Source organism: Pinus tabuliformis, chromosome 8 (assembly GCF_031772625.1).
Source record: "Pinus tabuliformis cultivar Carrire ecotype Pingquan chromosome 8, CPIR1, whole genome shotgun sequence".
NCBI classification, from domain to species: Eukaryota; Viridiplantae; Streptophyta; class Pinopsida; order Pinales; family Pinaceae; genus Pinus; species Pinus tabuliformis.
The window spans coordinates 388,199,880-388,225,743 of NC_142294.1; the positions used below are offsets into that span (position 1 = coordinate 388,199,880).

Below are 25,864 nucleotides of genomic sequence, written 5' to 3' on the forward strand. Positions count from 1 at the left end.
TGGTTAATAATTCATGATGCTCATGGTGGTTTAAGGCATTTATCTCTTCAAAGCTTTTAGTTGCCGGATATTGTTTTGGTCACATGATTTAGCTGATGATAGATGGTTGCTGTTCATGGTCCATGTTTCTTTATCATTTAAAAAGTAATCATTTAAAAATTGACTCCACAAAGCACTGGTCTGCCCAATTAACCAAATCCATCGAGTCCTTTTCATATCGTATCTCGTGTCTCCCAACCAACTGGTCGCCAGTTGGTCTCATCATCTCCCAGGGACTCCCCCCCTTAGCCGCGGGAGACAGGCTTAAACGGAGGGATCGGGGATCAGAGTGACAGCCCCCGGTCTGAGCGTTGTCGTGTCAATCTGCGCGACAACAAAGCCCAAGAACTTGATTGTCCTTATCATTTTGATCAACGAAAGCAAAGCTTCTTCTGGTGTTGCTTGGGTTGACATCAATGAAAACCAATTTTCAACACTCATCTCTAAAATTATAAAATATACAAATAATAATGATAAAATCCCAACAATAACACTTCATCTATTGAATCCTGAATGGAATATGAAATTCCACTTTCTCCACATGAAGTTCTAAGAGGTTGGAACCACTCTCAAACATCTTGAAACAATTAATGGTAATGTTAAAAATTTAAGTAAAATGAGAAAAAAGGTAAAATAAAGGAGGATGTCATTTATACCATTAATTACCAAGGTTATAGACTCCTCAAAGCTCTATCCCATATTTCTGTTCTATCTTCATGAGTTATTGGACAAAAAATCTAGGGGGAGTGCCGATAAGTCCCCCTTCTAGGGGAGGGAGTCACCTCGTCTCCCTTTTGGGGAAACACATCCCCACATTGGGGAAAGTTTCCTCATGTGTTTCCCCAAGCTTCCCCCAAAGGGAGACACGGGGAAACATTTCCGCAGGCCTAGAACATAGGAAATGTGGGGGACGCAACCCCACCCTATGGGACATGTCCCCATCTAGCACTAATCAAAACATCTACTAGCCTATCCATTAAAATTGTCTTCAAGATCGTTGATGGTCTGAGTGAAGTTACTACTGAATTCAAAAGCTACTAGTGTGAAAATTGCTAAACGGGAAAGCCCAACTGGAAAAGAATAGGGAGTAATGCAAACATCATAAGAAACTATCAATTCAGTCCCAAACGAACTGTTATAGATAAAAGACCAAGAATGATCACAATTGTCAACATATGGTATATAACTATAATACCCCAAATATAAATTTAGCAGGAAATTACTTCAGAAAATTTAGTCGTCAATTCCATAAACAATTCACACAAATTAAACCACAAAATTTACTGCAAAATCTGCAAATAGAATCTGCAACTGAAGAATACACAATATAAATGTGCAAAAGAATTCAGCCTTATTTTATTAGTATGCAGCAAATATCACATGCTAGTACAATAATATAGAAATGGTTAAAGCGATGGCTTTCTGTTGATGCCTCGAAAATCGCTACATCAACATCGGGGATAACCATCCGGTCCGGACCTTAAAGGTAGCTCCTTTTCAATTTGGTGTGGTGGCTCCGACTGGATATAATGGGACCAGTTTCCCAATGATTGGTAAATAGGATGGATAAATGATTGATATATAATGATAATGGATGAATGATTTAATCTAAAAGTAAAATTATAAACAACTATCCTATCCGGGAAATTGTTGCTTTTAGCGTAACTTTTGATGGTCTTCATCCACAAACAGGCATATAGATGACTCTTGTTGGTAAACAAAGATATTTATTCATATGATAATTACCAAGCCCAAATAGTTGAACAAAGCAATCAAGCAAACATTATTACACTATTCCTCATATATATCATAGACATAGATATGATTGAAAGAATAACAGTCCTTAGACATTCAATAGTGAAAAGTACAAGGATTGCTGTTAAAACACATACATATATTCAATGATAGCAAAATTTAAACAAATGCCGATTCACATAAAAGAATGACACAAGAGCATGGATAATAGTACCATATGTTATTTGAATCACTCCCGATATCAATCACATTCAAATTCCTTCTAACTTAGAAACACTTCCACAAAAGGCAATAGTGCACATGTCATCAAAGCTTTCTTCGTCAATATTCAGAATACTAGCCCTGTCTTCATAAAAAATAGATCAGAAGCATAATAGTGTGACTTGCTGATTTGAGTTTATACAAAAACTGAGGACCCTTTCTAAATGCATGAAAAGGCCTATAAATACTAATTAAGCAACTAATTACAAAATAAAAGTGTTATTTAATTGGTACAACTATATTATGAATATCTCCTCAAAATCGGCTTGTCCTCAGTCGGCAGCATGATTCATTGTTTCGGATGATCTCCCTTCGGCTTGAGCTGGCAGATATCTAGCATCGGTTGAAATTCTGGAGGGCGACTTAGACGAGAATTCAATTGGGCAGAATATGTGGCATCTTGGATCTTGGGAATCATGCAACTGATGGCGTCAGTTAAACATTTTAGTGCGGCCCTCTGACTGTATGGCTTGATTAAGAAAAACCAAAAGGCATCCCAAATTAAACTTTGGATGCCAGCGATTAGTCTTCCATTCTTTTCCAATTCCTAATTGCATGTTTGTTCCAAGGCTTTGGCCGATGTCAATTTACCTGGATTACACTGTGAAATCATGTTAGACAGATAAAGAGTGTCATTGACCAATTCAATTAAATTGCTAGTAGATAACCGACATCTTGAGGTTTCTCTTTCTGCCTTCATTAGTTGCGACTGCCATTCTAGGAAAATGATGTCTTTGTGTAACTGTAGAATTTTGGGCAGATCCGCAGCTTGTGCTTCACAGGGGTCTTGCCAAGCAAGAAAGCTGGTTAAGGTCTCATCGGCCTGTTCTAAATCCTGCCTAGCTTCAACTGATTTATCAACTATTGATGTAGTAATCTCACAAAGAGGCTCAACCAGAGAAATGTTATGACATAGCAGTTTTAGCTGTGTAATCAATGCCTTACTGATTTGTAGAGCTTCGGTTTTGAACTCTGCTACTTGAGGAAGGCTCCTGAACTTTTCTATTTCTTGTGACAGTTGAGCGATTCGCTCATCCTTAGTCTTGCTCATTTGTTCATTCATCGCCTTTAATCTGGCCAATGCTTCGAACAATTCCTTTTGTTTCTGTACTGCGCTCAAGTCTATCCTTTGTTTTTCTTTGAGCAATTGTTCATTTAATTGGCTGTTTGTCTGCCGCTGTATTGATAGTTGTTGTTCTAACTGTTCTATTTTTCGCTGTGCTTCAGACACTTGTGACTGCAATGAACCAATTATTTGATCTTTTTCCTTAAGGAGATTACTTACTTCATAGGCTTTATCCATGGTGGCTGCCGAATACGCTCCGGCATACTGGGAAAGTTTCATAAGGTCATCGGAAGGGTTAACTTCCTCCTTCCACACCACATTAGCCGTCTCAATTTGATCTAGCAAAAGGGAAGATTGATCAAGTCTCCTCCTTTTCCTTTTTCTTTTCACCACAACCCTGTGTTTGGGACTGTAAAAGACATCTAATGGTGGTATGTCTTCTATCTGTAAAACAATCTGATCAGATGGATCTTTAGGAATTATTTCCACATCTTTGCTAATGGGTAGGCCGCTGGTTCCTTCAATTGGAACCGTAGTCGTGGTCGTTTCTTGACTGACTGTTACTTGGGGTGTGCCGAATCCTTGTGAAGTCTCGGGATTGCTTATAATAGAGTCAAATTGTTGCCACTCTTTGAGGAGTTTGGGATCAATTTGAGTCTCTAAATCAATAACTTCACTGTCCTGCTTCTTTTCTTTCTCCTGCTCTGTTTCCTGCTCTTTTCCTTTTTCTGGCTCTTTTCCCTTTTCGGGAATTTTCTCTGTAGCAGGAGGCTCGTCAATACTCTTCTGTTCAGGCTCGCTTGACTTAGTTGTTGGTGTAGTAGCCAATAAGTCCAGAGGCAGAGTTTTCAACCTCTGTTCTCTGAGCCTATTGAATTCTACCAGTCCTTCATCATTATATTTCATCTTGGCCAATGTTTTAACCTGAGACAATGATTCTGCTGAAGAAAATAGGTCGTCAAATTCATCTTTTTCATGGTCAAACTTAGTAAGTTTGGCCTGTTCAAGCACATTATAGGCAACCTTCCGGGGATCGAATTGCCTGTTAGGGATGGTCGCAAGATTGAGCATATTTATTTTTCCTGTCTCCTTCTCAGCATGTTTGTAATCAAGTAGAGTATAAACACCGCATCTCAAAGGGAATATGGGCCATGACTGCTTTTTAGAAGTCCTAAGAGTTTTGGATGTTCCAGCGGTTGTTATTTGGTAAGCTAACTCTCGTGCCAACAGTTTATCAGGTACATACAATGGGAGGACATGGGGTCTTGTGAGGCTACCAAACACCCTTATATATGTGAACTTATCTTCCCCGAACCAATTCCCCACAGCAGTCAAGTCAACTTCTGCCTCCTCGGAAATCCTTGGGGCAGGCTTATCAAAAATGGCATAATAGATAGGCAACATGAAACCGTTACAGATTTGATACAAGTGGTCTTTATAATGTGCCTTCCATAACATCTGATGATAGATGTGGATTGGCTTAGGGTCCTGTGGCGTCCACCTCCACCCAAGTATCAGGTATTCGGAATTAAAGCAAAGCATATCCATAACATAAGCACTGTAATAGAAGGGGGGAATAGTCCTGGTGGTTTTGCGTGAATTGAATCTAAAATCAAGAATGGCAGAGGCTAATTTATCAGACAATATATTCGCCCAATCCATGACATAACTACTAACAGCCGCTTCCATTAAAGAAACCATTTCAATAGTAAATTTTGCTGAATCATGCATTCCCCATATCCTACACATCATTGCCCCAGCATAACAGTAAGGAGATGACAAGGAATGCACGGAGTACTTACCCGATGATTCATATTTGTGCTTTGCGGGATTCTATCTCAATTGTCTAATCAGGGCTGATTCCGTCTCATTCTCCTCTGCGAATTTCTCCAGAAAAGCTTTGTTGTATTTCTTTTCAGGTTCGGGCAAATGATACATTTTCCTGGTTCGGGCAAATGATACATTTTCCTTAAGTTGTCAGGCTGAAATGAACCAAAAACTCTTCCATCAATTGTGGAAAACGTCCTATTAGAAACTGGAATTTGTTCGACCACCCATCTGACCACATCAGTGTAAGGAAGAATTTTCTCCCGAGCTGCTATCCTATGCAAAAATGAGTTAGCTAAATATTTCAGGGAGGCATCTGATTTATTAGTTGAGCCTGCAGTAGCTTCTTCCGACACTTCCTCCGGTTCTTTTGCCTCAATTAAATTATAGATGCTTTGCCAGCTTGTATTTCCAAGGCCGAGACATGTAGTGTCTGAGATTAGGCCCTTTTTGCTTGGTCCTGGGTCACTGGTGGGCTGGACTGTTACTGCAGGGGCCGCTGCTGCAGCGGATCTCTTGGATTTCTTTCCCATTTGCTTAAAACTTGTTATTTCGACGAAATTCTGCACAAGGAAGGAAACCAGCGTGATACAGAGAAATAGATAACATGAGCCAATATGAAAGAGTTATATCTATTAGCGAATAATCAAAGATCATAGTGAAATCGCCGCAGATAGAATCTAAGTGAAAAATCTGGGCATAACTGCTTCATTAATTGGCCGCTTCACCTGTCAATCACGATAAGGGAGCTTTTAAATATCCATCATAACGTCTATATTGGTGACGTGAAAGGGAGGGTTTTAATAATAGTCCAAAATATCGTTCAATCACCAAAGGTGGTATAATGCATGCCAATCTTTAATATGCTTAGGAACACATGCCTTGATTTAATGTATCGCAATCGGGAAGGGGCTTGGGTCACTTTACTTACACTATTGCGAAATCGCCGATCGCCGATAGCGATACGCCTTATCGCATCGGAAGATTTGAAGGTGTCACAGTTAATGAATTAATTGCCACAGCCGATTGCCGATAGCGATACCATCTGAGGAATGGGGGGTGCCTTATATATACGATGCGCTTTGCCTATCCCCGATATCCGATAACGATTTCCCTTTTCGGATCGGAGTAATTCAATGGGTCTTTATATATGTTTTTCTTATTATTGCGATATGCGATCTTGCAATCGCTTTATCGTAATAATAAAAAGCTTTATGATTTGTTTAAAATACCTATTTTATCATTGTTTGAAAGGTATATCATACTTCAGTCGGACCTTTTGATGAGGGTTTTTTCTAATAATGAGTTAATACCAATTTATTCACACATCTATGTTTAAAAGGGACCCATTTCATATTATGATTTTTAAAGAAAAATTTTATGGAATGGGGGGTGGTTGTATAACAAAACAATTGGCGATTCACTGGGAGAAACAGTTATCTCTAGGAAATGTTAAAATACTTAAACTTTTTTAATCTGAAAATCTTATCTGAGCGAAAAAATTCTAATATAACTAGGCAAACATAAATTCTGAATGTAATGATAACTATTTCTGCTATTCTCTTCTCATGTTACAATTAAATACATTCTATGTTTTATATTAGCCTTAATTGGTTGCTAATGAAAAACTTTTCCAACTTAGCTTTATAATGACTCCTTTGTCATAGGTAGAGCCTCTGCTGCCAGCAAACGTCTATAGTCTCGACAAGGATACCTTTTAACCATTTGATCATTCATTATTCCATCCATTTCAGAGTATAATTAAAAAAGAATGAATCCAGAAATATGTTGTCATATTTTTGTATCATTTTTTTTCTTTATTTTGTAAGATAAAAAGCCATTGTCCTGGTTTGGTAGCCAGCTATTTGACAATGCCATTCACTGGTTGTAATTTAACTGAACAAGTTGGCTCGTGATGAGACCCCTTGTCTTATAATTATAAGCCATTACCCTGTTTTGATATGCAATATTGATAATGTCAATCGAATTATTTCCCTATGATCATGGTAAGCAAGCTTGTAATAAGACCTCTTATCTTTTACCTCAAATATATTTTAGAATTACACTCTGAGTAATTATAACCCTTGATGAATGGGATGAACAATTTTCTCCTTAAGAGAAGATGGATGACACGATAAGAGTTGAAAATGCTAAGATTGAATCAGTATATGTTTTGTATTGATAACCGTTTTCAGACTGCTTAAAAATATTAAAATGGTTTACAGTACTTCTAATCTTTGAGAAGAGTTCACAAAAATAAAATGGGGTTTCAGAATCTAAATATACCTAATTTCCTAGAAATCTTCCTTTCGTTTAAGGCTTCCATTTTAAAAGCAAATATCATAACTGTTTCTTTTGAGAAACTTTTCAATATAGTAAAGACCAATGGAAGGCAAACTTTATTTTTCCAAAATCCTAAAAATCTAATCTATGTACAGAAATTTAGCTGAAAATTGAATATTTACAAAGGGAGAAGGGGTTACCTCCTCAATTGAAGAATTTTTTAAAGATAAGGCCATTAACAGGAAGAGAATCTCTCTTTCCTGATAGATCTTGCAATATGAAAGTAGAAGGGCCTATCTTCTCATTGATTTGAAATGGTCCGAGCCACGTTTTTTGGAACTTTGTGTGTTTTCCTTTATCCTCATGAGCTTTGTCCCATTTCAAAACTAGATCACCAACTTGTAAATGTTTTGAAATGGTTGAAGTTGTATCAAAAGATGACTTGATAATTTGTTGATGTTTTGGATGTATAATTCTGGCTTTTTCCCTTTCTTCTTCTAGTTTCAAAATTTGATCGTGTCTTAGTTGAATAGAAGATGAGGGACGTTCTTCAATAAACTGCACTAAAGGTAGGGATGGAAGCACTAAGTTGGCTGGTATGACAGCTTCCTTTCCATACACTAGATTGAATGGAGAAGTGCCCATAAAGGCTTTTTGAGTTATTCTATCAGCCCATAGTGCAAATATCAAAGATTTATGCCAGTTTTTATGATTCTGCTCAATAGTTCGCTTAATAATTCTAATAAGATTTTTATTGGTGGATTCTGCCAAACCATTACCCTAAGGGTAGTAATTTGCATAATACCTCAATTTAAATCCCCTTTTGATAGCGAACTCAAACATAGAATTTCCAGAGAAATAAGATGCATTATCAAAAACAAGAGCGTTCGGAACACCAAACCTGGTAATAATGAATTGGTCTACGAATTCCATAATTGCCTCAGAGTTCGTTGTCTTTAAAGGAATTGCTTCAACCCACTTAGTAAAATAATCAGTGGCAGTAAGGATATACTTATGCTGTTTGGATGAATGTGGAGTGATTTCTCCAATGATGTCCAATCCCCATTGCTCAAACGGTTGTTCAATGTTGACTGGTTGTAAAGGGAAAGCTAGCTTTCTTTGTCTTCCACTGGATGTTTGACAACTTTGGCATTTCCTTACATATTCATGAGTATCTTTGAACAAGGTGGGCCAATAATACCCAGCATGAATGATTTTGTGAGCTGTGGTGTCAGCTCCAAAATGTCCTCCTGCTGGTCCATCATGAAGTTCCTGCAAAACTTTTTGTGCTTCACGTTTTTCTAAGCATCTTAATAAAATTGAATCATAATTTCGCCTAAACAATATATCATCTATAATTGTGAAGTTTTTTTCTTTCAATCTAATGGCACGTTTGTTTTTATAGGAGAGATTAGAAGGAGCGTACCCATTTTTTAAATAGAAAATCAGATCTGTATATTGTGATTCAGGACTTGTGGTACTTATCTGATTGATTTCTTCAGTATCCTCTGTACTTTCAGGTTCTTGAATGTTGGATGCTCCTGCTAACAACCTGCAAAAACCTTGGCCTTTGACAATCTTTGCTCGCTTGATTTCCAAGTCATATTCTTATAATGTTGTGACCCAATTCGCTCTCTTTTCTCTTAATTCCTTTTGAACTAGTAATTGTCTTACTGCTGAAAAAGGAACTATAACTTTTGTGTGAGCTTTTAAGAGGAAGGGCCTGTAGTGTTTAATGGCTTTGTACACAGCAAAGACTTGTTTTTCAACTTCCGAATAATTTAGTTCAGCACCTTGAAGATTTGAGCTGTAAAACGAAATTGGTGCTTCCAAGTTTTGATCATTAATTTGAGTCAACAGTACTGCATACGACGAAGCGGATGCGAGGGTATATAGTATGAAATGATTAGAAAATTTGGGAATGCTTAAAGCAGGGGCATTAGTTATTGATTGTTTAATGGAATCAAATGCCTCTTTTTCTGCAGATCCCAATTTAAACACCGAATTTTTCTTAATCATCATTTGCAATGGTAAAATAATCTGGGAAAAATCTGGAACAAAATGTTTAACAAAGTTGATTTGACCCAAAAATGACTGCATGGCTTTTTTATTACGAGGGAATGGAATTTCAGAAATCTCTCTAATTCTGTTTGGATCAATATAGATACCCTCTTTTGAAACAATGAAGCCTAAAAGTTTTCCTTGATTAAGGACAAAAAAGGACTTCTTTGGATTAAGAGAGATACCATACCTTCTACAACGTTCAAAGATTTGTTTTAAATCATGTAAATGATTAGACCTTTTCTTGGAAAATACAGTAATATCATCTAAATAGACAACTGCTGATTTATTGAGCAATCCTTTGAACGCTATGTCCATGGCTCTCTGAAATGTAGCTCCTGTATTGATAAGTCTAAAAGGAAATTTTTGGTAGGCATAAGTTCCCCACTTAGTTCTGAAGGTAGTTTTAAGCCTGTCATCAGAATGGACCAGAATTTGTTTATATCCTGAAAAACCGTCTAAAAAGGACATTAGTTCTGAACCAGCTACTGAATGTACTGTCTGCTCCATAGTAGGTAAAGGGAAGTTATCCTTTTGGCTTGCCTTATTAAGATTTCTGAAATCAATGCAAATCCTTATATCGCCACTTTTCTTTCTAACAGGCACCATGTTGGAAACCCAGTTTGAATGTCTTACAGGAAAAATTATCTTAGCCTTCAAGAGTTTATTTAATTCAGCCTTTATTTGACTCTCTAGGTTAGGATGAATCTTTCTTAACTTCTGTTGCACTGATTTTTGTTCAGAAAGCATTGGAATAGTATGTTGAATGATTGATGCATCGTATGTTTTCAAATCATCATATTTCCAAACGAAGACATATTTGTTTTTTGTTAACAGCCTAATGAATGCTGTTCTTTCTTCTAAAGAAAGTCCTAGTCCCAAATTGATGTTTTGAGGGTTTTCCTCAGTACCAAGGTTTATCAATTCAAATCTTAAAGTGGAACTCTGGAGTTTTGAATTGGTCACCCGTTTAAACCTATCTTTAATATCATAAAGATCTTCAAGCTTGACCACTGGTTTTGGTATTGAGTTTTCCTCTTGCTTTTCTTTCATCTGAAGGTCATGATCATTTTCATCAATGATTTGGTCATCGTAGGACTTATCAGAAGTCAAGAAGTTTAAAATGTCTTCATCATGATTGAACACTTGCCAATTGGTGACATTATCGGGAATTGATGATCTAAAAATTAACTCTACTGAAAATCTATCCGGGCTGTAATCTTCGGATGGTAGGAGTCTAGAAGCAACATTAGCTAGCAGGTTTGTTGGTGCATTCTGAGACCCAGGGATGGGAGAAATATTGAATGCTAAAAATTGAGAGATGAGTTCCTGTACCAGAAACTGATAGTGTTTGAGATGACCAGAAAGGCAATGAATTGAATTTCTAACCTGTTTAATAACAATTTCTGAATCACCAAACACTTTCAGATATTGAACCTTGAGGCCAATTGCTTTGTAGAGTCCTTGAACTAGAGCCTCATATTCAGCTGTGTTGTTTATGCATTCAAATTCCAATCTGCATGATAACATAGTTTTTTCTCCCTGAGGACTAACTAAAATACATCCTGCTCCTAAACCTTCACTAGACTTAGACCCGTCAAAATATAGTGACCAAAATAAAGAATTATCAACAATTTTATTTGCAGTTTCCTTAGCAACATTAACACATCTTGACCTATCTGTTTGTGAAAAAATTTCGATCTGAGATGTGAAATTATTAATTGGGAAAGGAGATGGTTGGGCAGTGAAATTGCCAAAGAATGATTCAGATGAATAATTCCCCAAAATATTGTTATTGAATGCTATTGGTTGGTTTTCTTGTTCAAACTCGGTAACTGTATGAGTCATGTGTTTCTCCCGATCAATCTTGATCTGATTTGGTTTTCCTTTATAAGGTAATCACATATGGGACCAATCGGTGGAAATATAACCATGGAGTTTTTCAGACCAATCTCTACTTAAAATCAACCCATAGAATTCAGGTATATCAGCAATCAAAATATCAATTCTTTGAACCACTCTAGGATCAACTGATAACCTGATAGTCATTGAGTTGATTTCCCTAAAACCTGGACCTTAGTTCTATCCAACTGTACAATATGAATTGCAGACTTTTGGGGTTCGATGTTCAGTTTCGAACAAACTGAAACTGGCATTATATTAGAGAAAGCCCCTGAGTCAATCAAACAGTTGTGTAGATTTCTATTATAGATCTCATAGGTTAAGAGGAAAGGAGGAGTATGAGAATTTGATCTATCCTCAATTAAGACCGCATCAGTAGCTTCCACTCTACCAGGAGGTGGTTGGCCTGAATCATTAACAACTTTGGACAATACAGCATTAGGAAGAGGTGAAAAAGGAACGGCATTTAACTCCTTAAGAAGTAATTTTGCTAATGTTTGAGTTTGCTAAGTTCAAACATAGTAATATTCGCCTTAGTCTTCTTCATATCTTCAATAATATTGTAGTCCATAGAATCTGACACTACCAATGTCTTAGATGTTGAAGGTAGATTTGAAGATGATGGTTGATTTTGGGATGGTATCGCTAAAGCTTTCTTTGTAGGAATCTTTTCTTCGGTAGTAGTGGAACCTGCATCCTTTTCTTCGAAGTTGACTGAACATGTTCTGGAGTACCTTTACTCCTATATCACGGGGAAAGCTTCTTGTTCATTTTCTGTATCGAAGTTAGGTAAAATAAAATCCCACATCCCATGACATTCGACAGTCTCCTCATCTTTGGGTTCCTCAGATGGCAAGACTGTTTCATCTTCTTCTTCTTCTTCAAGATCTGAATCTGCGTTGGATATAGCATTTGGTGGTTTTGATTCAGGTTTCTTAAAATTTCTAAATGGCCTTTTTGTTGAGGTTTCAGCTACTTGCTTCTTGATTTCGACCATTTCATTTGACATAGTCTTGAGGACTTTTTGTAAACCTTCCTTATCATATGGATCTTTAGGGGTTTTCTTCTTTGAATCATCCTTCAAAGAAACATTTTTGGATTTTCTATCTTCAAGAGCAGCTTTCTTTTCTAAAGCAATAATACGTTTCTCTACAGCAAGAGCCTCTTTCATGTTTTCAGCTAAAGTTGGTTTTGCAGCCCTGTCTACGAAAATAACTATATTTGAAGGTAGGGCAGTTATATACCATTCGCTTTTGATTTGCTCACTTGGTTTAGAGGCGGTTGGAATCTTATTCAAGAGTTTATTAAATCGTGAGTTGAATTCCTTAATAGGTTCTTTAGACTCTATCCTAAGATTGGAGAGATCATTGATTAATGTTGCTAAAGATCTATCATCACCATACTTAGTAAGAAACTGTTCTTGGAAAATGTTCCAACTAGTAATGGATCCAGAGGGCAGGGAAAAATACCAAGACCCAGCTGATCCTTGCAAAGTATAAGGGAAAAGCCTAACGACAACATCTTCCTCTGTCACTCCTTTCAAATTAACTGATAACATGAAATTATTAATATGTTCTTCGGCTTGTGTTCCAGCATCTGGATTAAACTTGGGTAACCATTTTTCAGGAAAATCAGGCAATGGGTGTAATGGTGCAGGCATGGTGACTGCACCAAGACTATTCCATGGATTCTGAGCCATTGAAAAACCAGTAATGGATGATATTGCTGATGATATTCCAGATGTTTGGGAAGGAGTTGATATTGAGGATTGAATGGGTTGGGATGTTGAAGTTCCTGATCCTTGTTGAACAACAATATGTAATGGAGGAGTGGATGGCTGACTTCGCGCTGGTGAAGATGAGATGGAAGATGATGATGAGAAAGTTTCACTGTCAGATCCTTCAGTATTCTTTTTTGCCCTTTTCCTTTTAGGTAAAGGCAACTCAGTAGGTTCAATACCGAGCTTTCCGCTCTGAAGTCTGGTGAGACAGTGAGGTAGATTGAATTGCGAAGTCTCACTGCCTTGAGATACCTCAGATTTCTGTGGTGATATCGAAAAGCCTTGAAGTTTATGGATGAGAGACTGAACTTCAGGGGACTCAGGACTTAATCGTTCTGAAGTATGGTGGGTTTGAGCAGTGGTAGTTGATTCCTCTTCTTCTCACTTGAATACTGGAGTTCCAGCATGCAAACGAGAGGTACGAGGTGAGGTGGAGGGAGATTTACTCTCAGAATGGGTTATAGGTTTAGTTTGCTCGCCATTACAGTTCATGTCCTCCTAGCGCCAAAAATGTTGATGCCTCGAAAATCACTGCATCAACATCGGGGATAACCACCCGGTCCAGACCTTAAAGGCAGCTCCTTTTCCATTTGGTGTGGTGGCTCCGACTGGATATAATGGGACCAATTTCCCAATGATTGGTAAATAGGATGGATAAATGATTGATATATAATGATAATGGATGAATGATTTAATCTAAAAGTAAAATTATAAACAACTATCATATCCCGGGAAATTGCTGCATTTAGCGTAACTTTTGATGGTCTTCATCCACAAACAGGCATATAGATGACTCTTGTTGGTAAACAAAGATATTTATTCATATGATAATTACCAAACCCAAATAGTTGAACAAAGCAATCAAGCAAACATTATTACACTATTCCTCATATATATCATAGACATAGATATGATTGAAAGAATAATAGTCCTTAGACATTCAATAGTGAAAAGTACAAGGATTGTTGTTAAAACACATACATATATTCAATGATAGCAAAATTTAAACAAATGTCGATTCACATAAAAGAATGACACAAGAGCATAGATAATAGTACCATATGTTATTTGAATCACTCCCGATATCAATCGCATTCAAATTCCTTCTTCTAACTTAGAAACACTTCCACAAAAGGCAATAGTGCACATGTCATCAAAGCTTTCTTCGTCAAAATTCAGAATACTGGCCCAGTCTTCATAAAAAATAGATCAGAAGCACAATAGTGTGACTTACTGATTTGAGTTTATACAAAAACCGAGGACCCTTTCTAAATGCATGAAAGGGCCTATAAATACTAATTAAGCTAACTAATTACAAAATAAAAGTGTTATTTAATTGGTACAACTATATTATGAATATCTCCTCAAAATCGGCTTGTCCTCAGTCGACAGCATGATTCATTGTTTCGGATGATCTCCCTTCGGCTTGAGCTGGCAGATATCTAGCATCGGTTGCAATTCTGGAGGGCGACTTAGACGAGAATTCAGTTGGGCTGAATATGTGGCATCTTGGATCTCGGGAATCATGCAACTGATGGCATCAGTTAAACATTTTAGTGCGGCCCTCTGACTGTATGGCTTGATTAAGAAAAACCAAAAGGCATCCCAAGTTAAACTTTGGATGCCAGCGATTAGTCTTCCATTCTTTTCCAATTCCTGATTGCATGTTTGTTCCAAGGCTTTGGCCGATGTCAATTTACCTGGATTACACTGTGAAATCATGTTAGACAGATAAAGAGTGTCATTGACCAATTCAATTAAATTGCTAGTAGATAACCGACATCTTGAGGTTTCTCTTTCTGCCTTCATTAGTTGCGACTGCCATTCTAGGAAAAGGATGTCTTTGTGTGACTCTAGAATTTTGGGCAGATCTGCAGCTTGTCCTTCACGGGAGTCTTGCCAAGCAAGAAAGCTGGTTAAGGTCTCATCGGCCTGTTCTAAATCCTGCCTAGCTTCAACTGATTTATCAACTATTGATGTAGTAATCTCACAAAGAGGCTCAACCAGAGAAATGTTATGACATAGCAGTTTTAGCTGTGTAATCAATGCCTTATTGATTTGTAGAGCTTCGGTTTTGAACTCTGCTACTTGAGGAAGGCTCCTGAACTTTTCTACTTCTTGTGACAGTTGAGCGATTCGCTCGTCCTTAGTCTTTCTCATTTGTTCGTTCATTGCCTTTAATCTGGGCAATGCTTCGGACAATTCCTTTTGTTTCTGTACTGCGCTCAAGTCTATCCTTTGTTTCTCTTTGAGCAATTGCTCATTTAATTGGCTGTTTGTTTGCCGCTGTATTGATAATTGTTGTTCTAACTGTTCTATTTTTCGCTGTGCTTCAGACACTTGTGACTGCAATGAACCAATTATTTGATCTTTTTCCTTAAGGAGATTACTTACTTCCGAGGCTTTATCCATGGTGGCTGCCGAATATGCTCCGGCATACTGGGAAAGTTTCGTAAGGTCATCGGAAGGGTTAAATTCCTCCTTCCACACCACATTAGCCATCTCTGTTTGATCTGGCAAAAGGGAAGATTGATCAAGTCTCCTCCTTTTCCTCTGTCTTTTCACCACAGCCCTGTGTTTGGGACTGTAAAAGACATCTAATGGTGGTATGTCTTCTATCTGTAAAACAATCTGATCGGATGGATCTTTAAGAATTATTTCTACATCTTTGCTAATGGGTAGGCCGTTGGTTCCTTCAATTGGAACCGTAGTCGTGGTCGTTTCTTGACTGACTGTTACTTGGGGTGTGCCAAATCCTTGTGAAGTCTCGGGATTGCTTATAATAGAGTCAAATTGTTGCCACTCTTTGAGGAGTTTGGGATCAATTTGAGTCTCTAAATCAATAACTTCACTGTCCTACTTCTTTTCTTTCTCCTGCTCTGTTTCCTGCTCTTTTCCTTTTTCTAGCTCTTTTCCCTTTTCGGGAATTTTCTCTGTAGCAGGAGGCTCGTCAATACTCTTCTGTTCAAGCTCGCTTGACTTAGTTGTTGGTGTAGTAGCCAATAAGTCCAGAGGCAGAGTTTGCAACCTCTGTTCTCTGAGCCTATTGAATTCTACCATTCCTTCATCATTATACTTCATCTTGGCCAATGTTTTAACCTGAGACAATGATTCTGCTGAAGAAAATAGGTCGTCAAATTCATCTTTTTCATAGTCAAACTTAGTAAGTTTGGCCTGTTCAAGCACATTATAGGCAACCTTCCAGGGATCGAATTGCCTGTTAGGGATGGTCGCAAGATTGAGCATATTTATTTTTCCTGTCTCCTTCTCAGCATGTTCATAATCAAGTAGAGTATAAACACCGCATTTCAAAGGGAATATGGGCCATGACTGCTTTTTAGAAGTCCTAAGAGTTTTGGATGTTCCAGCGGTTGTTATTTGGTAAGCTAACTCTTGTGCCAACAGTTTATCAGGTACATACAATGGGAGGACATGGGGTCTTGTGAGGCTACTAAACACCCTTATATATGTGAACTTATCTTCCCCAAACCAATTCCCCACAGCAGTCAAGTCAACTTTTGCCTCCTCGGAAATCCTTGGGGCAGGCTTATCAAAAATGGCATAATAGATAGGCAACATGAAACCGTTACAGATTTGATACAAGTGGTCTTTATAATGTGCCTTCCATAACATCCGATGATAAATGTGGATTGGCTTAGGGTCCTGTGGCATCCACCTCCATCCAAGTATTGGGTATTCGGAATTAAAGAAAAGCATATCCATAACATAAGCACTGTAATAGAAGGGGGGAATAGTCCTGGTGGTTTTGCATGAATTGAATCTAAAATCAAGAACGGCAGAGGCTAATTTATCAGACAATATATTCGCCCAATCCATGACATAACTACTAACAGCCGCTTCCATTAAAGGAACCATTTCGATAGTAAATTTTGCTAAATCATGCATTCCCCATATCCTACACATCATTGCCCCAGCGTAACAGTAAGGAGATGACAAGGAATGCACGGAGTACTTACCCGATGATTCATGTTTGTGCTTTGCGGGATTCTATCTCCATTGTCTAATCAGGGCTGATTCCATCTCATTCTCCTCTGCGAATTTCTCCAGAAAAGCTTTGTTGTATTTCTTTTCAGGTTCGGGCAAATGATACATTTTCCTTAAGTTGTCAGGCTGAAATGAACCAAAAACTGTTCCATCAATTGTGGAAAACGTCCTATTAGAAACTGGAATTTGTTCGACCACCCATCTGACCACATCAATGTAAGGAAGAATTTTCTCCCGAGCTGCTATCCTATGCAAAAATGAGTCAGCGAAATATCTCAGGGAGGTGTCTGATTTATTAGTTGAGCCTGCAGTAGCTTCTTCCGACACTTCCTCCGGTTCTTTTGCCTCAATTAAATTATAGATGCTTTGCCAGCTTGTATTTCCAAGGCAGAGACATGTAGTGTCTGAGATTAGGCCCTTTTTTCTTGGTCCTGGGTCACTGGTGGGCTGGACTGTTACTGCAGGGGCCGCTGCTGCAGCGGATCTCTTGGATTTCTTTCCCATTTGCTTAAAACTTGTTATTTCGACGAATTCTGCACAAGGAAGGAAACCAGCGTGATACAGAGAAATAGATAACATGAGCCAATATGAAAGAGTTATATCTATTAGCGAATAATCAAAGATCATAGTGAAATCGCCACAGATAGAATCTAAGTGGAAAATCTCGGCATAACTGCTTCATTAATTGGCCGCTTCACCTGTCAATCATGATAAGGGAGCTTTTAAATATCCATCATAACATCTATATGGTGAATAATTGATTCAAGCGTGGCTTACATTTTTGGCGGCTAATCGCATTTGATAATTGGTGACGTGAAAAGGAGGGTTTTAATAATAGTCCAAAATATCGTTCAATCACCAAAGGTGGTATAATGCATGCCAATCTTTAATATGCTTAGGAACACGCGCCTTGATTTAATGTATCGCAATCGGGAAGGGGCTTGGGTCACTTTACTTACGCTATTGCGAAATCGCCGATCGCCGATGGCGATACGCCTTATCGCATCGGAAGATTTGAAGGTGTCACAGTTAATGAATTGATTGCCACAGCCGATTGCCGATAGCGATACCTTTTATCGCATCGGAGGAATGGGGGGGTGCCTTATATATACGATGCGCTTTGCCTTTCCCCGATATCCGATAGCGATTTCCCTTTTCGGATCGGAGTAATTCAATGGGTCTTTATATATGTTTTTCTTATTATTGCGATATGCGATCTTGCGATCGCTTTATCGTAATAATAAAAAGCTTTATGATTTGTTTAAAAGACCTATTTTATCATTGTTTGAAAGGTATATCATATTTCAGTCGGACCTTTTGATGAGGTTTTTTTCTAATAATGAGTTAATACCAATTTATTCACACATCTATGTTTAAAAGGGACCCATTTCATATTATGATTTTTAAAGAAAAATTTTATGAAATGGGGGGTTGTTGTACAGCACAACACCTTCCAAGAAATCTGTAACAAACTATATCAGGCCTCTAAAATCGTTGAACTGTTGAATACAACCTATGAATTTTGAATGAATTCACCAAGGAGAGAGATGCATACTCGCCCACTCTCGCTGAATCACCCGAGGGTTTTCGTCCTGGGGCTACTATGGTAGAGAATTGAATTCTCCAATCCACAACAAAGACAAATATTCAAGACCAAGGTGTCCCAAATGATCTCCTCCTCTCCTTTTAAAGACTACATAGATAGATCTCCAAAACTCTAGAAGCATCTTATTTTATTATTTTATTATTATTCTAAAAGCTCCTCCATTGACTTTATCTTAAGTGACTTTTAATTTTATTTTATTTCACTAAAGTCACTTTTGGATTTTTTTCTCCAATTAATTATTTTTCCCATTTTTAATTAAATGACTAATTAAAGTCATTTTTAATCTAGGAAAATGGTAAATTGTCCACCATACTCTCACTAGCCACTCAAAGTCACTCCTCAGCATCCCATCTTGTAGTTATTCTCGTTCCTGTTCCAACGAGCTATTACATTGAGTTATTCTATTGAAGTTTCTAAGTTTACTTAGTTAGAAACCCTTCATGCACTTTTTCTGATTTATTCCTACCTATTTGTTATTTTTCTTTAACATGTTATTTACAAAGTAAATACTGAAAATAAACACCAATGCATGCTCAACATATTACAGATAAGCAACTAAAAGAAACAAGAACAAACACACCACATGACACCATTATTTTTGGACTAATGTCCCCGGAAAAACCCAATGTGGGAAAACTAGTGCAACTATCTGAGGGTTTTCTTATTAAGCAATATCAGGGTACAATCTCGGTGCCGACACTATCCTGCCCAACAGAGAATTTCCTTAGCAGCTATACCTCATAGTTTGAGAGAAATCTCCTAGCTAAAACCCCGGAAAATCCTTCCGACAGCTCTTCAGCACAAAACTACTCTGCAACCCCAACGTCTGCCCAATCTGGACTGTGTCAGCCCCTCTTTGTCTCACGTTGGCCCTGCGTTAGCCTTTCTTGGCCTGCGTCAGCCCCAGGAGGCCCTGCGTCAGCATTCTGGGCCTCTGTGTGGGACACACTGGCCTCTCTGGTGCTCTGCGCAGCACTTGGCTGCCTCTGCGTGGCCCTGTGTGAGCCCTTGTTGGCTCTGCATCACTCTCCTTGGTTGTTGCGCTGCTCTCCCGACACAATCTCTACCTTCTCTGTCTCTCTGTACTCAATGCCCCTCAACTGTTATCCCAATAACTGATTCTATCTCTCTTAGCAAACCCCGCTCTAGAGAATAGAATGATTGATCATCTGGTGTATACTCCAAGTGACCCTCAAGCATCATTTTATATTTTTCCTATTGACATCTCAACGGCCGAGATTAAGTACCTAGTCAACGGCTAAGATTAGATTTGGCTTGATCCATGTCTTTTGGACCATTTTAACACAGATTCATATTAATACACATTAATATTTTATTTTCCCTAAGTTTAGACTTAGGGACTCCACTAAAAATAGTAATTATTTTAATAGCTCCTGATCTGTTTAGAATCCACCCAAACCCTTTCTAGGTATTGGAGATCTCATGTGCCCCAACCTCTCCACCAAATTTTGTGGCTAGAGCACATCTGATGCTACCCCAAATCTACACTCCCTCTTAGCGAGGATTGTGCTCTAGCAATACTCCTCACTGAGTATTACTCTGATCATCTGGCATCAGTACCTGTGCTGATGCTAGGCCTTCTTGCCCAACATCTTCTGCACTGTTGCATCCTGTACTGCTGCCCATGGTTCTGCCACTGCCACTGCTGCATCTGTACGACAACTCCCTCTGCATCCGTGTGTTGTCGGTCCTTTCTCCCAGCACTGCATCCGCACTGCACCTCCTCTCATCATGCTGCATCATGTTTCCCACTGCTGCACTGCAACTCAGTTACTGAGAAGTAAGTAACTGATCTCCCAACTAACCTCCCTGTTGGGTTAGAGACACTTACTGATGTTGAAGCTCCCTCTGTTGCTTACAAGTGCTCCTTCTCTGACCTCTGCACTGCTGCAACAACTCTCCTGCATCTCACACCGTTGCACACCTCTGTGTGTCGTCCTGCACTGGTGCAACACTCCTGTGCCTCTTGCACTATTGCAGCCTGCTAGCCTCACTGTCTCGAGACTCCTGCACTGTAGCTCTCTCTGTCGCTCCATGCGCATCTATCTCTACCTACATAGTCAGTCCTGCTACTCCTCATCGGGGCTCCCATAGCAAGGTCTAATCCAAGAGGCTAGGTACCTCAAGGATCCTGCCCCTCATCACCTATAGTCCGCCTGACTACAACTCGATGTCTCCCCACTTCCACTCAAGTGGTGCATGTGCACTCATGGCACAGTCATCGTCTGTCAAAACTTCCTTCTCTACCCATGCTGGTGTTGCCTTAGTCTCGGAAGACTCTCCCTTACTCTTCTTCCTTGGACACTGGGTCGCATAATGACCCAGCTCCCCACAGTGGAAGCACTTGATCTTGGATAGATCTTTCTTCTTCCACTTCTCCTGCTTTCCCTTAGATGCTAGGGCCACATCTTCCTCCTCCTGCTTGACTTTGATCCCCTTGTTGCTGCTACCCTTCTTCGACTACCGTCTGATCTCTTCCTGGCACGCCCACATCTCGTCCCAAGGTGGGAGAGTCCCTCTGCCCAATGTACTCTGGACAAAAACCCCCAGTCTTTTGAGACAGCATTCAGGGCTATCCTCACCATCAACTCTTGATCCCGTGTGGCTTCTATAGCAGTCAATTGATCTCGGATCTCATTCAGTCCTCCGAGGAAGGTGTCAATTGGTTCTCCCTTCTTCATCTGAGACGACCTCAACTAATTCTCAAATAACATTCTTCTCTGCACAAAAGTATGCTAGTACAATTTCTTGAGGGCCTCCCACATCTCATATGTCATTTCCTTCTGACAATGTGTGGAACTACATGTTCCTTGACCCCATCAAGGATGATGCTCTTGGCCTTCGCCATTACCTCCTCGTAATGTCATTATCAATGGGGTCAACTAGGATAGCTATAACCTTCAAGGCGAAGTTCTTGACACGATTCCTATCAAGCACTGATAAGATTCTGGCCTTCCAGACTGCGAAGTTCGATGCTCTGTCCAGTCTATCCTGGTCTCTTACCCCGTGTAGTGCCATGATGCTCCTCTACTTCTCTCCTGGAAGTTCTCTATTCGACTCCTCTAAGTCTCTACTTCCCGTCTAGAAGTTCTCTTCTGGACTCCCTCTGAGTCCTGATTTCCCTCCTGGAAATCCTTCTGCCACTTGTCGAGATGCCCCCTACTCTGATTGACTTGTGTAGCTGCACTTCTAATCCAGGTTCCTCGGCTAGAAACCCTCGGTAACAACTCCTCTGGCCCTGCTCTGTCAGGTACTATTCTAACTACAGTACCTCACCAACTCCACTCTGCAATATTCCTGCAGCCTTCTAGACCCCAACCACTGCCTCTCTATGAACTGCATCGGCCCCTTTCTGCCTCACACTGCCCCGCGTCACCCTAGATGGGTTTGCGTCGGCCCTGGGATGCCCTGCGTCAACCCTCTAGCCCTCTGCGTCAGCAACACTAGCCTCTCTGAGGCTCTACACAACTCCTGGCTTCTTTTGCATGGCTCTGGCTAGCTGTGCGTCACACTTCTCAGCTTCTACACTACTAGAAACAACTTTTGTCACCTCAAGACAGTTGTTTTTATGCTACTATTGCTCCACTCTGCTGACGTCTCTTAGTCCTCCCGTGATCTACAATCACACTCTGATACCATGTTGAAGTTTCTAAGTTTACTTAGTTAGAAACCCTTCATGCACTTTTTCTGATTTATTCCTACCTAATTGTTATTTTTCTTTAACAAGTTATTTACATAGTAAATACTGAAATAAACACCAATGCATGCTCGACATATTACAAATCGGCAACTAAAAGAAACAAGAACAAACACACCACATGACACCATTATTTTTGGATTAATGTCCCCAGAAAATCCAATGTGGGAAAACCAATGCAGCTATCTGAAGGTTTTCTTATTAAGCAATATCAAAGTACAATCTGGGTGCCGCCACTGGCCTAAGTCTAACCAACAGAGAATTTCCTTAGCAGCTATACCTCATAGTTTGAGAGAAATCTCTTTGCTGAAACCCCAGAAAATCCTTCCGGCAGCTCTTCAGCACAAAACTACTTTGCAACCCCAGCGTCTACCCAATCTGGACTGCGTTAGCCCCTCCCTGTCTCATGTTGGCCCTGCGTCAGCCTTTCTTGGCCTACGTCAACCCCAGAAGGCCCTGCGTCAGCTTTCTGGGCCTTTGCATGGGACACACTGGCCTCTCTGGTGCTCTGCGCAGCACTTGGCTGCCTCTACGTGAGCCCTTGCTAGCTCTGTGTCACTCTCCTTCGCTGCTGCGCTGCTCTCCCGGCACAATCTTTGCCTTCTCTGCCTTCTCTGCCTCTCTGTACTCAATGCCCCTCAGCTACTTTCCCAATCACTGATTCTATCTCTCTTAGCAAATCTCGCTCTAGAGAATAGAATCACTGATCATCTGGTGTATACTCCAAATGACCCTCAAGCCTCCTCTTATACTTTTCCTGTTGACATCTCAACGGCCGAGATTAAGTCCCTAATCAACGGCTAAGATTAGATCTGGCTTGATCCATGTCTTTTGGACCATTCTAACACAGATTCATATTAATACACATTAATATTTTATTTTCCCTAAGTTTAGACTTAGGGACTCTATTAAAAATATTAATTATTTCAATATCTCCTGATCTGTTAGAATCTACCCAAACCCTTTATGAGTATTAGAGATCTCATGTACCCCAACCTCTCCACCAAATTTCGTGGCTAGAGCACATCCGATGCTACCCCAAATTAAAAATTCCATCAGATATTCCTCCCGGAATGCCACCTCAAGCATAATGAATTAAGTCAGGCCCAGTAATAGCCTTGTTTAATGAAAGTTGTTGGAATGCAACGGAACAAAAGAAAAGTTGTGTGGATGATGGAATATGCCAAGAGAATGTCATCGGATCCCATAAAAACTCCTCCAGAACCCCTGATGATGTAACCATGCTCCTACAGCCTAGCCATCACATACCCTGGAAATCCATCCTGGCTGTACTATGGAGGAAAATAAAAATGGGGGCATAATAATAACTTCCAAATTCAGTTCTTGGAGACATTCTTATACAAGTTACCACCTGACAGAACTCCAAAGGTTCTACAAAAAAAGTAAGATGTGAATTTTGGCAGTTGGTGGAATAAAGACGAGCATCAACTGCTTTTTGTCAGATTTGCGCTCTCTGATGACAGGGAAATGGATAGGCTAGGTTGTACTAAAATTATGAAGTCCGCTACTTCTTTTCCCCTTCCTTTGAGCTCTTAGAGTCACCAATACTCCAGAAACTGATGAAGTGCGAGAGTAGGGATCATCTCATAATTTGAGCAGTACCAATTAGCTCTGCTGCAAATTTTGAATGTCACAGTCGCTAAGACTTCTGAACTGTACCTGCTGCTTATTACAGTGACATGGACTGCCATTACAATCTCAAGGGGAAGATGTTAATAAAATGTTATATTCCATCTGCTGAACCCAAAGGCAGTGTTACCAGTTTCTCCTGAGCCTCTGTTAACTCCCCTGATTGGCTCTGCTCTTTGAGGAAAGCAAGTTTTGTCAACCCAAGTTTGACTTGCCCTTGAACCACCGTTGTAATTTTGGCTTACTATTAGGACTCAGAGTCACAAGTCAAACGTGAGTCAGACTGCCTTAACGAATCTCACTTAATCATCCTTAGTTGTCTATGTACAAAAAGACACAAGAAAAACGCTCATTTTGCTTGCTTTGTAACCGCATCTGACAGCAGGTAACCAGCAGTTCTGTTAGCTGTCCAAAATCCATAGCATTTGGTAGTATGTAGCATCATCTCTGTCCTTCTAAAGGAGTTATTATTTGAAACTTTGCATTCTATGGGCATGAAAAGTTTCATATTCATAAAAAGTATAAGTCAGTCTCGATGCCTTCGTCGGGTCCAAGACTATCCTATATAGCTTGTTATTGGTAAAAATGTTCATTTCCTATGGTTGAAGGGTAGGTAAGAAGAACTTAGTATGACGAAACTGAGGTTCAAATCTTCTCGATGCCTTCTAATTGTGGTGTCAATCTATAACTCTACTGATAAAATTGATACCATAGATTCCCCCAGGAATCACATCATTGATGTCCTCAAGAATTCAAAAAACAATCAACTCTACCTCTAGGTAGGCATCCTAAGACTTGATCTCCTCTGAAAATGCATTCACTGTGTCTGCAAGTCTAAACCATTCTATGAAGTGCAAAGGCAGTCAACATGTTCTCGAGTCAAAATCCCAGCATTGGACATGCTAGGTTTCAAATCCCATGGACAACACACTGAGTTCAAGAGTTTCTCCAAAGATATATTTCCATTTACTCACATGGAGACCAAAACCAGCGATAAGCACCAGAATCTCAGTATTGAAACATCTACTGGCCTGTTTATACAAAATTGACTTCAATATAATTTACGGTTTGAACGAAGCTATTACAAAATTCAAAAGCTACTGGTGTGAAAAATGCTCAAGGGAAAACTCCAATTGGAAAAGGATAGCGAGTAATCCGAACATCTTAAGAAACTATCAATTCAGTCCCAAACGAACTATTCGGCCCTAATGCATTTCACCATGATCATTGTGCAGTTCTAACACAAACAAAATATAAGTAATTTAATTGCAAGGTACAAGTATAAAATTGACGGGATGAACCCACCGCTGGCTTGCAAAAAGCAGAAGCGCAGAATTTGGAATTTCTATGCCAGCAATCACCGTGTAAATTTGAAGGATGAGCTCCGGATGTTAAGAGCGTGGCCATTCTCTTAACTTACCAGCTGTAAGAGGAATTGGGGTCGAAATTCCTGCCAGCATAATAATTATTCGACGGAATCAAGGGATATCCCAACAACGAGACATGAGCTCTGGTTACAAAGATTCTCAACCTTCGAGTAGGAAGGTCAGAGACGAGTTAACGAAGTGGAAATTTTGGGGATCGTATGTGTCATCATGTAACGATGATACTCATGAGCTGGAGAATAGGTGGATTATGTGGGAGAGATGAGGTGGATTCTGTGGAAGGGGTTGTGAGTCGGAATTGTTTATGAGAAATAAAAATTATTAGCATAGTTTTAAACAGGCGACATTTTTGTCAAGAAAATAATAGAAATACTATTATTTTTGGAAAATTGGATTATAGTTGTTAAGTTTCAAGATTTAGAAGATTACAATCCTTAAGTTTCAAGGTTTAGAATGTCTCGGGGTTTTTGATGCTGCTGGATCTTTTTCCACAATAATAAAGCTCGGGGTTTTTTATGGTATTGGA

At 39.4% G+C, this 25,864-nt stretch overlaps 1 protein-coding gene across 5 annotated transcripts in view; it reads right to left on the reverse strand.

The window, feature by feature from the left end:
- LOC149235718 (ribose-phosphate pyrophosphokinase 1-like) overlaps positions 1–25,585 on the reverse strand; it is a 407,512-nt gene extending 381,927 nt beyond the window's left edge. The window contains exon 1 of one of the 5 annotated variants that reach the window (XM_089372178.1): positions 25,259–25,585. In XM_089372178.1, the coding sequence (XP_089228304.1) occupies positions 25,259–25,360 (102 nt within the window). In that variant the 5' untranslated portion in view covers positions 25,361–25,585. The remainder of the gene's footprint in view (positions 1–25,258) is intronic. The other 4 variants (XM_089372182.1, XM_089372179.1, XM_089372181.1 and 1 more) reach the window with 4 other exon arrangements.
- Between the last annotated feature and the right edge of the window lie 279 nt (positions 25,586–25,864).